Genomic DNA, 14588 nt, shown 5'->3' on the forward strand with positions numbered 1-14588 from the left:
AACGTCAGAAGGGACTTGTGCCACACACGGCCCCGAATGGCGAAATTCTCTGGGTTCACCCCGACCTAAGATGAACAATGGGTCGGATCGTCATCCAAAAGGAAATCAAAAGGAAAAGGGAAGTCCTGCTACGGAACCTCTGCCATTCCAGGAGAAGATGACGAAAGAATCCCGACTTTCCCGCTTTCTGAAGATGAACAAGAAGTCCTTGCGACCCGGAGTGAAAATGAGTATCACTTCAAGTATCCGGATGCTTCCGAGCAGTTAGCTAAGCAGGGGGTAACCAAAACCGTTCCCTCCAAGACATTAGCAGAGATGGGAATTGTTGCAACTCCTCCAACACCCGTAGTTGCAGAGAAAACCCAACCAAAGCAAAAGGAGAAAGAACCTTTATACCAAGAAGGTCAGAACCCGAAGCAGTCTCGATTCAATCACCCGATTGGAAGGGACAAACCGGGAAGCTCGAGCGCTCCACCCCATTTTGATATTATGACGCAATTAGCCAATATACCAGCTAGAATAACTCTGTATGAGCTGCTGCGTCTTTCAAAGGACACAAGGGAAGCGTTACAAGAAGCATTGGCCAATTCCGAAGTTTTTCTGACTCGGATCAAGCCGTCTCTTAAAGAACCAGAGCCGCTAGTCCAGCATTGCAACCTCGCGGCGCACCACTTTTCCTGCATCTCTTTCACCAAAGAAGACATGCAGACGAAAAACTCAAAGCATGATCGGCCCTTGTACTTCACCGGACATATTGGCTCCAGCGTTGTCAACCGGATCCAAGTCGATCCGGGGGTTCCGCTGTCAGCATCATGCCACTCCGATTGATGTATAATCTCGGAATATCGGCTAGTAAGCTAGCTTCCACGGGCACTACGATCTACAGATTCAACACAAGTGGATCCAGACCATTGGGAAAGATTCGAGTAAAATGTCAGATCAGGGATTTGAAGTCAGAAGACACCTGTTACGTGATTGACGCGGAAACATCCTATAACTTACTGTTGGGTCGACCCTGGATCCACGGTAATCTTATAGTCCCGTCAACTCTTCATCAGTGCCTCAAGTATGTGGACACTAATAATGAAGTTAAGACGGTGGTCGCGGATAAGCAACCGTTTAAGGGATTGGAGAACTATTTCACCGATTCCCTTTTATACGGTGCCGAATCCGATACTGAACCATCGGCCCAAGGAACGGACAGCGGAGATGAAGCTGATACCGAAGCTGGGTTTGATTATATGATGGTGGTTTTGTACTTAATGACATTGTACCCATTGTAATCAATCTTGACGATGAAGAATCATCGGAAAGTAGTTGTAACTAGCAACTTACCGAAGAAATATCAATAAATGATAATTTAGAGTACTCGATGTGTCTTGATAATATCACTAAGGAGCTGTATGATAACCCTGACTTGTATATGCCACTTCAATCATTTTGTATGACGAAAAAGCAGGTACAGGATACATGCGGAACGACACTTGTCATCCCCGCAAAGACAGGGGGTGAAAAGGAAGTCGTCTACGGTAAAGGAAGAGAATCTCCGATACCAGACCACTTCTTAGAAGAGAAAGATAATGATGATAAACCTGCCCCTCATCTATTTAGGTATAACACAAAAGCGCGCAATCTAATGGAGAAATATGGATATGATTTCACGCTCGGAGAAGGTCTTTGCTTTGGTCGAGGTCCGCGAGTTCCACCTCGAATGGCCTATTTACCAAAAGGAAAACCCGATGATTATTATCGCCATAGAAGAGGTCTAGGTTACGTCTCCTCATCCGATGACGAATGTTGCTGGCAGGTCATCGATCAAATTGATAATAAGGGAAAAAATGGATATTCTTCTGATTCTTCAGCTTGGGACTCCGACGCTAGTCTTGGTGAAATGTTCAAAAAGCTAATGTCGAACATGGCTACAGTTGATCCTGCTACAATGGAGGAAGACGATCAAATGCCAACTTGGGAGGACCCTTGGGTTCATCACCTAAACATGCAGTACGACGATAGATTTGAACAAAGAGAACCTCCTACCGAGGATCAAGTGGTCCAAGTGAATATGGGAAACGAGGATAATCCGAAACCGATATTCATTAGCGGTAACCTCCCGCCCGATGAGAAAGAGGAGTTAATCTCTCTTATCAGGGAGTACATCAATGTGTTCGCCTGGAATTATGAAGATATGCCAGGACTCGATCCAAATGTGGCAGTGCATCGCCTCAATATCAAACCGGATGTCAAACCTATCAAACAACAACAAAGACGGTTTCGTCCGTAACTTATGGAAGCAATCGAGTCCGAGGTTAAAAAGCTTATCGACTCGGGTTTCGTCAGAGAGAAGCAACATCCTGAATGGCTTGCCAATATTGTCCCGGTCCTTAAAAAGAATGGGAAGATCAGAATTTGTATCTACTTTAGAGACCTGAATACTGCATGTCCAAAAGACGATTTCCCTCTTCCCATCACAGACGTTATTATTAACACGTGCGGATTCGAAAGAATGTCTTTCATGGACGGATTTTCCGGTTATAATCAGATAAAGATGCATCCAGATGATGAAAAACATACTGCATTTAGAACACCCCTTGGTGTTTTCTGCTATACGGTTATGCCATTCGGCTTAAAGAATACAGGTGCCACGTATCAGAGAGCCATGTCGAAGATTTTCCAAGAGCATCTCCGAAAGACTGTTGAGTGCTACGTGGATGATCTCGTTGTGAAAAGTCGTGATAAAAATGATCACATCAAAGACTTGAAGACAATGTTCGATCTGATGCGAACTCATCAACTGAAGATGAATCCAACCAAATCTTTTCTCGGAATGTCCAGCGGTAAATTACTTGGATTCGTCGTCACAACTAAGGGTATTCACATCGACCCTGATAAAGTAAAGGCGATCAACGAGTTGCAATCCCCGAGAAATCTCAAAGAACTCAGAGGGCTGCAAGGACGGTTGGCTTATATCTGTCGGTTCATCTCGAACCTCTCAGGAAAATGTCAACCATTCTCCAAACTCACCAAGAAGGGCGTATCATTCATATGGGACGACGCTTGTCAAAAAGCATTCGAGGGTATTAAAGAATATCTCTCAAAACCTCCTGTACTCGTTGCACCAAAATCGGGCAAACCGTTCTTGATTTATGTCAAGGCGACGAGCCACTCATTAAGTGCACTACTTGCACAAGATGACGATAACGAACAGGCAGTATATTATCTAAGCCGGACCTTGGTAGGTGCTGAATCCCGGTATCCCATGATTGAAAGGGAATGCCTCGCCTTGGTGTTCGCAATTCAGAAGATGCGACATTACCTAGTTGGACAGACTATTTATGTTATCTCCAAAGTTAACCCAGTCTGAGTGTTCATGACACAACCGGCTTTCATGAATTGGCGACTAGCAAAATGGGCCTTGCTCCTATCCTAATATGACATGCACTTTAAACAACAGAAGTCGGTAAAAGGACAGGCCATTTGTGACCTCCTGGCAGCTAACCCAACTACGGATACTGCCGAGATATATGACGATCTTCCAGATGAAACCCACGAAGTCAATGCAACTTCGCACCAACAAGTGTGGCGTTTGTACTTCGACGGTGCTTCTCGAGCAGCTAATGTAGCAAGTGCTCCTAGATGTTCTAAGATTTCTTCTGGAGTTGGGGTCGTCTTAGTTTCTCCAGGAAAACATGTAATGCCTCGAGCCTACTCGTTGACCGAGCCATGCTCAAATAATGTTGCCGAATATAACGCGCTACTCATATGACTCAATTTCGCTAAAGAACTGGGGGTCGAGTATCTCGAAGCGTTCGGCGATTCTCAACTAATAGTTAAGCAGGTTCAAGGAGAGTATGAGGTCCGAAGTCAGGATTTAATACCATATCATAAGATGGCTGTAGAGATGGCAGAATCGTTCGAAGGATTCTTCATCGAACACATTCCGCGATTACAGAACGCTTACGCAGATGCATTAGCAGCATTAGCCGTATCTCTGGCATTACGCAGATGCATTAGCAGCATTAGCCGTATCTCTGGCACAGCCTCCTGAAACAGAACAGTTTGTTACAGTAAGAACTCACCAACTCTTAGTGTCAATCTACGATGAAGATGACAAAGAAGAGGATGTTAATGAGGTATATTCAACCCAAGTCGAGTTTGAACCCCGAGATTGGCGTTTCCCTATCATCGATTACGTCTTGCATGAAATATTACCAGAAGACGTGAAGGAGAGGGATTCAATCCGACGAAAAGCACCAAGATTCTACTATAACACGGAGAGTCGAACATTATATCGCCGGGGGTATAATGATTTACTACTACGTTGTTTATCGATTAAAGAAACAGAAGAAGTCTTGAAAGAGACACACGAAGGTGTTTGCGGTGCACACCAACCTTGCCCCAAACTTTATGATCGCATTAGAAGAATAGGGTATTATTGGCCCACCATGATCAAAGATGCAGTCGCATATGCCCGGAAGTGTCATGCGTGTCAAGTGCACGCGAATTATATGCACCAACCCCCGGAGCATTTACATCCTTCGACGACCTCGTGGCCTTTTGAGACTTGGGGAATGGATATCGTTGGTCCTATAAATCCCCCGTCAGTCAAAGGTGATCGATTTATTCTCGTAATTACCGATTACTTTTTCAAATGGGCTGAAGCGATTCCACTCAGAGAAGTTAAGACAAACAACGTTATCGCATTCATCAAACACCATATTATCTACCGATATGGTGTCCCAAGACGGATCATACATGACAACGGTCCTCAGTTTGTCAGTAATGCATTCATCAGATTTTGCGAGAAGTTTAAAATTGAAGACGTCTCGTCAACAGCTTATAATCCCACAGCAAATGGATTAGCTGAAGCCTTTAACAAGACTATCATCAAGCTCTTATCAAAACTCGTGAAGACTAACAAACGAGATTGGGATGATAAACTCGGCAAAGCACTATGGGCTTACCGCACCACAATTCGCATGCCTACTGGCGCAACCCCGTATTCCTTGGTGTACGCGTGTGAAGCCGTCCTTCCGTTAGAAATACAAATTCCATCTCTTCGAATCGCTCTCGCAACCCAGATGACGACCGAAGAACAACATCAGAAACGTCTCAAAGAACTCGAGATGCTCGATGAAAAGCGCTTAGAAGCTCAACAACACATTGAGTTTTACCAAGCCAGAATTTCTCGAGCTTTCGACAAGAATGTTCAACAACGGAGTTTTAAAGAAGGAGATTTGGTCTTAACTGAAAGACGGCCTATGATCCTTAACTCCAAGAAGAAAGGCAAATTTGAACCCAAATGGGAAGGGCCGTTCGTAGTAGAGACAGTCTATTCGAGTGGCGCATATCGCCTCACTACCAAGGAAGGCGACCGGCTTATGATGCCGATAAACGGCAAGTTCCTGAAAAAATACTACCCTTAGTATACTCAGGATAACCAATGTATCGGGAAGTTCCCCGAAGAATACTGCATGTGGTATTCTTAGGGATAACCCAGGTGCTATGAAAGTAATAAATAAAAATCCACACTTGGACTCTGAATGTATTCAAAGTTAAAGCGTGTTTTATTATTGATAAATGAGATTCGGTCATTTTGACAAATCAATTTTACCTCACAAAATCCTCCACTGATCAAATCAATTGACGGTGGGCCCGCCAAAATTGCAATCCGCCAATTCATGACAATTTTCAAGTCTTAACGTGTTAAGTCCTAATCACTTAACATCGATATCCTCCATTGAGTGGCTAGTACAAACCAGTTTTTCTGTTACTACCTGTATTCCACTCACTTTGCTTTCAGGTCAAACCTATAAAAGTTAGGGCCAAAGCCAAATTCTCCTTTCGATTTTTTTCATGAACGAGAGGTCCACTTTCAATCCAAACAATCAAACCTATAAAAGTTAGGATTGTTCCCAATCTCACTTAGTCAAACATGCAGATAGTTAGGACTAAGATTGAGTTATCCCTTTCGATAAACGAAAGACTTCCATAAATTCTTTTTCAGCCAAACCTATAAAAGTTAGGGTCGAAATCGGAATTTTTCCTCAATAAATAAGGAACTCTTTTCTTAGATCAAACAACCAATCCTATAAAAGTTAGGGTCGTTTGAATCTTTCTGATTCTCGGAGTGGAGATCTCACTCTTAGTTTCATCTTTTCGGATTTTGGGGGTGGAGATCCCACCTCGAGTTTTCTTTCCAACTGGAGATAGAATATAAAATTCTTCCTCTTCAGTGTTGAAAGATAGAATATAAAATTCTTCCTCTTTCATTTTTAGGTTTGTCTTTACCCTGAGAAAAGACGTAATTCTCAAATCCGCGCACTTTATGCCCGGGGAATTTTATCTCGATTCCTAAATAGAGATAAGCCTACGCCTAACACGCGTTGCCGGTTTAGTCTTTTACCGAGTGAAAAAGATACCAGAGTATAGTCTGGGGACTTTTATCCCGAATCCTAAGTAGGGATGAGTCAGCGTCTAACAAGCGTTGCCGGGTGTCATATTCCCGTAAGAAATGGCGAAGTCTATGTATTCAAAATCATAGCACCAAGTCTAAGTGAATTAATTCTCTTAGCGCAACGTTATGTGCGGAACGGGTTTTAATAATTCACATGCTAGCCCGATTCAAACGGTAATCGGTAAAGGCACATCAAATCCGTTGAAGGCTGGGGGTTTGCCAAAAATCTTAAGTCTACGTCTAACACACGTCGCCGGTTTAGTCTTTCACCGATTGAAAAAGACACCAGGGTCTAAGCCTGGGGAATTTACCCCGAAGCCTAAGGAGGGGTAAGTCAACGCCTAATACGCGTTGCCGTTTAGTCTACTCCCATGAGAAAGACAAAGCCTATGTATTCAAAGTCATAGCACCAAGTCTAAGTGAATTAATTCTCTTAGCGCAACGTTACATGTGAAACGGGTTTTAATAATTCACATGCTAGCCCGACTCAAACGGTAGTCGGTAAAGGCTCATCAAACCCGTTAAAGGCTGGGGATTTGCCAAAAATCCTAAGTCTACGTCTAACACACGTCGCCGGTTTAGTCTTTCACCGATTGAAAAAGACACCAGGGTCTAAGTCTGGGGTATTTTATCCCGAAGCCTAAGAAGGGGTAAGTCAACGCCTAACACGCGTGGCCGTTTAGTCTACTCCCATGAAAAAACAAAGTCTATGTATTCAAAATCATAGCACCAAGTCTAAGTGAATTAATTCTCTTAGCGCAACGTTATGTGCGGAACGGATTCAAAATAATCCGCACACTAGCCCGACTCAAACTGCGGAACGGATCCAAAATAATCCGCACACTAGCCCGACTCAAACGGTAGTCGGTAAAGGCTCATCAAATCCGTTGAAGGCTGAGGATTTGCCAAAAACTAGCCCGACTCAAACGGTAGTCGGTAAAGGCTCATCAAATCCGTTGAAGGCTGAGGATTTGCCAAAAATCCTATAAGTATTATGATTGATTATTCCAAACAGAATAAGACATCATGATATAAAAAAAAGGGGCATAATAAACGAAAAATATATATATATATCCTCTATTACTAAAAATTTTGAGTTTGCAGGTACAAAAGTCGTAGTTAATCTACATGAAGCTTATGGCTAAGAACTTGCTGCTCTAACTTAGATAATTCCACAGTATAAGCTTGCTCAAGTTCACTCCGTATCGTGATCTTCATAGAGTCTTCATCAGCAGCCAATACCTTCACGGCCTCCGCTTTCGCCGTAGCCAACTTCTCCTTAGTGAGTGTCAGCTGTCCAGACGTCTCCTCTCGAGCGCGCTCCGCATGCACCCTCGTTATCTTCAAAGCAGCTTGAGCATCCTTAGCTGCTTTTAACTCTTGCTCGAGTCGTGCTATAGTGGCATCACCTGACGCAAGAGAGGAATCAATATTGTAAAGAGTTGTTGATCTGCCAGCATAAGCCGCTTCCATTTGGTGAACAAGAGCCTCCGCTTCCCGAATCTTAGAATCGACGGATATTTGAGCTTCGAGCCATGCTTGTAACTTGGCTTCCATCTGAGCGTCTACATATGAAGAAACTCCGGCTGCCTGAAATCCCTTCAGCTTTGCAAGTTCGCACTCAAGGCAAACCAAGTCTGCAGTAATAATGTCCGCCAAGTCTGAATACCCTTGACTCCTTAGAAGAGTCACTTGTTTGTCGAGATATGACCTGAAGAGACTAATAGAAAGCCCGTTGCGGAGGAGATTGTCAACCATCTCGTTCACGAACGAGAAGAAAGAGCGAATTTCCATGAGAAGGAGAATTTTATCTGGGTCGTTATTAGATAGTAACGTCGTGACGAGATCATAAAGCTGAGTTGAGAGTCCTAAAAAGAAGAGTAGCTATTTAGGAATCTTAGTCCGAATAGTTTCAAGATAAATATCGAAACAAGGCTCACCAATAACTACTGAAGGTTCTCTAGTTTGACACTCTGCGTTCGACACCCCTTGCACGCTTGTATGAGTTGTCGAAGTTATTGCGGATGTAATAGTCGCAGATGTACCGACTTCTTTAGTTGGTCTTGCGATTTGTTCAGCTGGGTAGATCCCCGCAGCTGCAGTAGTCACCTCGGTTGCCAGGGTCGTGTGCTGAGTTTGGGCCACTGACGACTGAGTTTCTATTATAGTTCCTGCCAACAGTAAGAAATCAAGACCCTCAGGATCATCAGATATCCCAACAATAGTAGCTGCATCAGTCTTAACGACTGGTCTTACAAGTATGACTCCCTTAAGGATTAAAGTGAAACCGATAAGGGAATAATTTTTATAAAAGAACAAAATCCATACCCACAGAAGAACCAGCTCCAATAATCGGTTCAACAGCTTCGATGACTGGTTCGGTGGCATCTCGACGAGTTTGCTCTAACAGCATTTCATCAAGTAGCCTGTCCTCAGAACCCGAAGGATCCCGTATGGGATCAGACGGAGGTGCATCGGCTACATGATGAAAGGTGTTTGTATCATTCGAGCCTTCCATTGAAACATCTGAAGAAAATTCTAAGTGTTAAGACATGGAAAGAGAAATGAAAATCGGCAATGAGAGAGAATTAAATTCACCTTCAGTAATGACAGCCTGCTCTTCAACCCCAACGTCAATGATCGCCTCTTGTAACTTTTCTAAAAGAGCCAGAAGCATATAAGCAATTAGAGGAGAGACGAGCTCTGAATCGTTTAATACCCGAGATTGCCATCTAAAAGTCGTACTACCGATAATAGATGTACCTGGGTTAGCAACCACCATGGGCGAATCAGATCCCACGACGATACCTTCACCAGCTCCAGGTGTCGTATCTGTTTCGATACCTGTTAGATCCTGATTCACGGCCTCATCTATTGGTGGCGCGAAGCATGACCCTCCAAAAAAGTCTAAGTCGGGAGAAGGAGAATTGTACCTCATTGAGTCTTCATCGTGACCTTCTGGAATAGAAAATCCGTTGAATCTAAAGTTTGGTAGAAGAAAAGTTTGGAAAGATGACAAGAGTTAGAACATTACCTCCCCCAATAATGGGCACGTCACCGAGTGGTTCTGCGTTAGGAATCGACGAGGTGACGCGTCGCCTCAAAGTCATCTTCTGACGTTTACAAGGCCGCGCCTCGTCAGGATCTGCGGGTCTACTCGGTATGGATTCAGCACATGGTTCAATTGAGGGATCAATTCGAGCCACGATCCGAGAATTAGTGCGAGTAAGGCGACGACCTTTCACTCCCTTTTCTCCTTCAAAACCTAAACCTGGAATTTCAACAAACATTTTGTGAGGATAAGTGGGTAAAGCTTTCCACCTTTTTCGGGTCTTGAGTCGGCGAATTTGATCGGCGACTGCCAAATCCAATAGTTCTGCGAAGAAGGACTCTGACAAACCTGTGGCTCTTCATCATAGTCTGCCGCTTTAGCCTTACCGCTGACAACATCTGCATCTGAACATCCTTCTTCAAAAAGGAAGGGATCGTCCTCTTGTTCTTTATCTGTAAAGGGATCGACGGGTTCTTTGTCTTTCCTCTTCTGATACTCGGCCTCATAAACCATTTGAGTAGCAATCCGAGCTGCTGCTTCGGCTGTCAACTCGACGATTGGCTTCACCGCGACAGACTCATTGGCCGCTAATAGCCAACGGCAATATAAGAAGGTAAGTTCCAGTTGGCGTTCAGCAACAGGAAGACTAAACCTGGCGCCAGTGCAACCCGTAACATTCCACAACCATGCACGGGCACCGTCTACTAGGCCACCGCGAGTCCGAAGACTTGAACTTGGGTTCCCAACATATATCTGATCATACCCAAGTTGTTGTGCGACTCTGCATGGTAGATACGGTTCTATGTAGCAGTAGTTCTTTACTCGGAAAACCATGTAACCTGGCCTAATGTTCACTAGCCAGTCAAAGCACCCCGCGTCAAGACAAGTCTGACCAGTACCAGGTTTCTCCATGTCAACCAATGAATCACCATAACGGCCCGAAAATCGAGGGAAACATGTCGAGAAGACCCAGCATTTATGTTCTTGCAATCGTTTCCGTATGTCCGAGAACCCCCGTCCTTTCCATTTACAATTTTCTATCAGTTACAGCAAGGGGGCGAATTGATTCGCAACTTTGGGCGCATCTATCATATCAGGACGGTGAAGAGCAAACCACGCCATCAGGTAAGTATAGGGCAGCTCCACCTTGGCCGTTTGGATTACAGCATTTGGCTTACTTCCTTCCTGAGTGAAAGTACTAACCAGTTGGCGAAGACCACGGTGGATATCGGCGATCATTGCCGGGAGAAGAGAAAGATTTTTCCTATGAGCCAACTGAACAGCGGGGTAAAGTACCTCCACGGGCAGAACATCCGTAGGATGGTATGGGACTACGCATTTCTTCAACCAAATGGTAAGATAACCAGCCAACAGAGTCATCGGGTGAATAGGCTTCATAGTATGCCATAAGAATGTGTGAAACTTGGTCCCAGCAGGAAAATCATCCTCGATACCAGCAGTGGTATAGGAATGCGCGTCGGACTTCTTAATTAACTCATTAATCTCTGCCAAAGTCAGTGGTCTCAACTCGCAAATCGCTTCACCAGAGTTGCTTTCTAGATTTCTGAACAAATAATTTGCAAATCTTTTCAAGCTGATTTGCGGTTTGGTCCTCTTCAATACTGGGTCAACACCTGCCAAAGCGGTGTAGTAATGGCAGGTGAGATCCCACAAAGTGTCGTAACGATCCGAGGTAGTTGACTTCAACTGACGTAACTCCCGATTCGAAGGAAAATATTCTTGGTATATCATATTTCCCATCGGCAAACCCGAAACCTTATGCATTTCATGAAGAGCTAATCCCAATTCCCCACGCTTCGTCAGAAATGTATTCGCATCGGGATTGTAAAGCTCCATCAACGCAAGGAAGTGAGGAATGCTGAGTGTTAGTCCGTACATAGTGGCACGAACGGCCCCGTATAGCCCGCTAGCCTTCAGTTCTTCACCCCATCGGGCGAGAACATAGTTGGTTAGGCGAGACCACCAAAATTTATCTGAAGAATGGACCCAACCATAACATCTGTGATTATTGGCAGGCATCTCTCTCCCCAGCCTCGCGAGGCGATTCTTCAAAGTATTAGCAACCGTGAATAGTTCGCCTCGTGGCGGGTCATTCAGCCCCGATACACCAGGATGTAATCCAGTGATACGGTTTCTGTTACTCGAACCAGGGGTGGAGTGATGAGTGATGTATCCACAATGGACACGTTCACGTTCTTCCGTCAGATCCCACGACATCTCTCGTTTAACAGCCTGTCATCGTAGTTCAATCAATGGGCGATGACGAGGAATATAAGGGATATATAAGAAGCCCCCTCCATCTTTATGTAACCACTGCTCAGCCTTGAGGGGTACGATGATCGGATCCTCAACAGAATCGTCAAATAGATAATCTGGCTTCTTTAGGGGATGAGTGGAGTTAACATCTTCAACCAGAGGTACGTCGGTAATCAATTGTCGTAAGGTACGACGATCTCCTTTGCGTATTAGTTGGGGGAGTTCTTCAGGTGCACCCGGAGCAAATTGGGGGATGGCCAGAATGAGCATAGGGTCGTTGGCAGAGGCGTAAGCCTCGCCGGAGCGACCTTCCACCGCTTTGGCATTGATCGCCCTTGAAGGAAATTCAACTGAAACAAATAATGCACATTCACAAAATATAATTATAACGTTTTTTTGTTATCAAAACAAGCATTGAACTCATTTCACGAAGCGGTGAGATAGAGTCACGATCCTGTAATTGGTGAGACGATTTCAACGGTATCACGTGCGCACAAGATAAAGTATGCTATCGCACAACAACGCGACAACATACCTTACCCCACGCGATGCGATACAATGTGAAATCGCCCCAAGTTAATTTAGGCGTGTTTTGACCAAGCAAAACACGGCTGTGAAGCGGCCACGCCCACGAAGGAGAATGGCGGCTCTTCCCGATTGCCTCACTAAGGAGAACAAAATGGGGATATCATGCATAACACATCCATGTGGGTTTCAAAAAAAAAGAAAAAAAAAAGAAAAGGTGCTTGTTTATTTAAGCATGTTTTGATCAAGCGAAACACGGATATGAAGCGGCCACGCCCACGAAGGAGAATGACGGCTCTATACCGGTGAAGTCGCCCTAAATTAATTTTAAGTGTGTTTTGATCAAGCGAAACACGGATATGAAGCGGCCACACCCACGAAGGAGAATGACGGCTCTATACCGGTAAAGTCGCTCTAAATTAATTTTAAGTGTGTTTTGATCAAGCGAAACACGGATATGAAGCGGCCACGCCCACGAAGGAGAATGACGGCTCTATACCGGTGAAATCGCCCTAAATTAATTTTAAGTGTGTTGTGACCAAGCAAACACGGATATGAAGCGGCCACGCCCACGAAGGAGAATGACGGCTCTATACCGGTGAAGTCGCCCTAAATTAATTTTAAGTGTGTTGTGACCAAGCGAAACACGGATATGAAGCGGCCACTTCATATCGTAAATAAGATGCAATGATGCAATGATGCAATGATGTTAAAGTCGTAAATAAGAGAACAAAGCGGGGATGCAAGATGCAATGATGTTAAAGTCGTAAATAAGAGAAATGATAACGTTATACCAGTGCAACTGAAAGGTTCGGGCTCGGGTGACTGGGTAGCAGAACGACCCCTCGCGGTACGTGACTTCCTCGTCGCCATAGCTAACCTGCAACGAGAACCAACAATTCAATCATTCAGAGATTTGGGAAGTATAATGTTAAAAAGGGAAATTGTGAATCTTCGATTGAAATTCTATAACATAGAATTTTCTAGTTGAAGGTCCGATTAAACCTATACGACATCCCCCATTCAAGTTATTTCGACCACATACAAATTCGAATTCAAATCACATACACGAGTTCAGTTACATATGAATTCGACAACACAAGAGCTTGGCTATATACAAGTTCGAGTTCAATCATATACATTAGTTCAATTATATACGAGTTCGAATTATATACAAAGCTCAAGCACATAAAAGAATTCGGCCATGAAAAGCTCGAAGACCTCAACAGAATTTTCAGCCATATACAGTGATCAAGCCATGCTCACAATTGAAGACAGAAATTCGGCCATGTGCAAGTTTAGGCTCCACTCAAATACACATACAAGTTTGGACGCAATCATCAACAATTAACCAAGAGTCAAAATTCGACCTCGACGAGGCATGAGTTCAAGAGCATCAACTCGAGAAATCAGTATCGTCACAAATTTTCAACCATGTACAGGTTCGGTCAAGATTTCACAACCATGAACAGTAAGATTTTCTCGGCCATGTACAGTTAAGGGTTCAAACAAACCAAGAATTCGGCCATGCATACCACCAATGTCAACCTGGATGTTTCGGCTATAAACAGGTTCAACAAGAAATCAGTCGGCCAACCATCAATCCCAAGAACTCAACAAGATTTTTCGGCCATGAACAGTAAGATTTTCGGCCATGAACAGTAAAAAATTTCGGCCAATTTCTCAAATTTCATACCCAAATTCGGTTTTCTTCCAAGATTAAAGAGCTAGAGTTGAAATTATCAAGCCATGAACACAATCAATCAAGAAAATTCGGCCAACAATCAAACCCAATGCAAATTTCGGATTTCCCCCAAATTTGAAGAACTAGGGTTTTCAATCATTGAACCAAAGCATGAAGAACTAACTAAAATCAAAGCAAGGGAATTGAAGCCATAAAAAAAAAACTTACCCAAGTTCTGAAGCTTGAAGAAGAAGAAAATCACAAACCCTAGCTTGTGGGGAGATGAAGATTTCGGCCAAGGTCAGGGTTTCTTTTTTGAGGCTTTATCTTATCAAAGTTGATGGGTTTTAAGGAGGAAGACTTGGATCTTGTTTGGAGTCCTTGGTGTGGGGAAGTTCTTGGAGATTTAGAACTCTTGGAGAAGGAGAGCTCAAAACCGAAAGATGAAAGAGAGGGGAGGCGGAACTTTAGAAACCGGAAGCGAAACAAAAGAGAAAGGAGGAGAGGGGATCGGGTTTTGTAAGTGGATTTTTTTTTTTGTTTTTGGTTGGACCGAACCCACATGACCCGAACCAACTCAAACCGGCATGAACCGA

The 14588-nt window shown here is 43.9% G+C and overlaps 2 protein-coding genes across 5 annotated transcripts in view; both read right to left on the minus strand.

Moving 5' to 3' along the window:
• LOC109841167 (NADP-specific glutamate dehydrogenase-like) overlaps positions 1 to 14471 on the minus strand; it is a 30818-nt gene extending 16347 nt beyond the window's left edge. For all 3 annotated transcript variants that reach the window (XR_002247167.1, XR_002247166.1, XM_020410050.1), the window contains exons 1-2: positions 14221 to 14471; positions 13103 to 13188 (exon numbers count right to left, since the gene is read on the minus strand). Coding sequence is in view for 1 of the 3 variants with exons in the window: in XM_020410050.1 (XP_020265639.1) it covers positions 13103 to 13181 (79 nt within the window). In the remaining 2 variants the exon portion in view is untranslated. The remainder of the gene's footprint in view (positions 1 to 13102; positions 13189 to 14220) is intronic.
• Positions 7393 to 9855, minus strand: LOC109841166. 2 transcript variants are annotated; one of them, XM_020410048.1, is made up of 6 exons: positions 9489 to 9855; positions 9218 to 9412; positions 9053 to 9112; positions 8783 to 8980; positions 8395 to 8625; positions 7393 to 8322 (listed from the first exon to the last, which is right to left on the minus strand). In XM_020410048.1, exons 1-6 carry the CDS (start codon positions 9742 to 9744, stop codon positions 7574 to 7576), a joined length of 1689 nt encoding a protein of 562 aa, XP_020265637.1. In that variant the 5' UTR covers positions 9745 to 9855; the 3' UTR covers positions 7393 to 7573. The 2 variants fall into 2 exon arrangements, with proteins under 2 accessions (XP_020265637.1, XP_020265636.1); XM_020410047.1 differs by having other exon boundaries at positions 9053 to 9412.

The sequence above is a fragment of the Asparagus officinalis genome, chromosome 5 (genome assembly GCF_001876935.1).
Source record: "Asparagus officinalis chromosome 5, Aspof.V1, whole genome shotgun sequence".
In the NCBI taxonomy this organism is placed as follows: Eukaryota; Viridiplantae; Streptophyta; class Magnoliopsida; order Asparagales; family Asparagaceae; genus Asparagus; species Asparagus officinalis.

Coding starts and splice junctions, on each gene's coding strand:
- LOC109841166 (XM_020410047.1), bottom strand. CDS start 9,744: ATGTTTGTTGAAATTCCAGGTTTAGGTTTTGAAGGAGAAAAGGGAGTG. Junction 9,413..9,488: donor CGTGCCCATTATTGGGGGAG/GTAATGTTCTAA, acceptor TTTCTATTCCAG/AAGGTCACGATGAAGACTCA. Junction 8,323..8,394: donor AGAACCTTCAGTAGTTATTG/GTGAGCCTTGTT, acceptor TCTTCTTTTTAG/GACTCTCAACTCAGCTTTAT.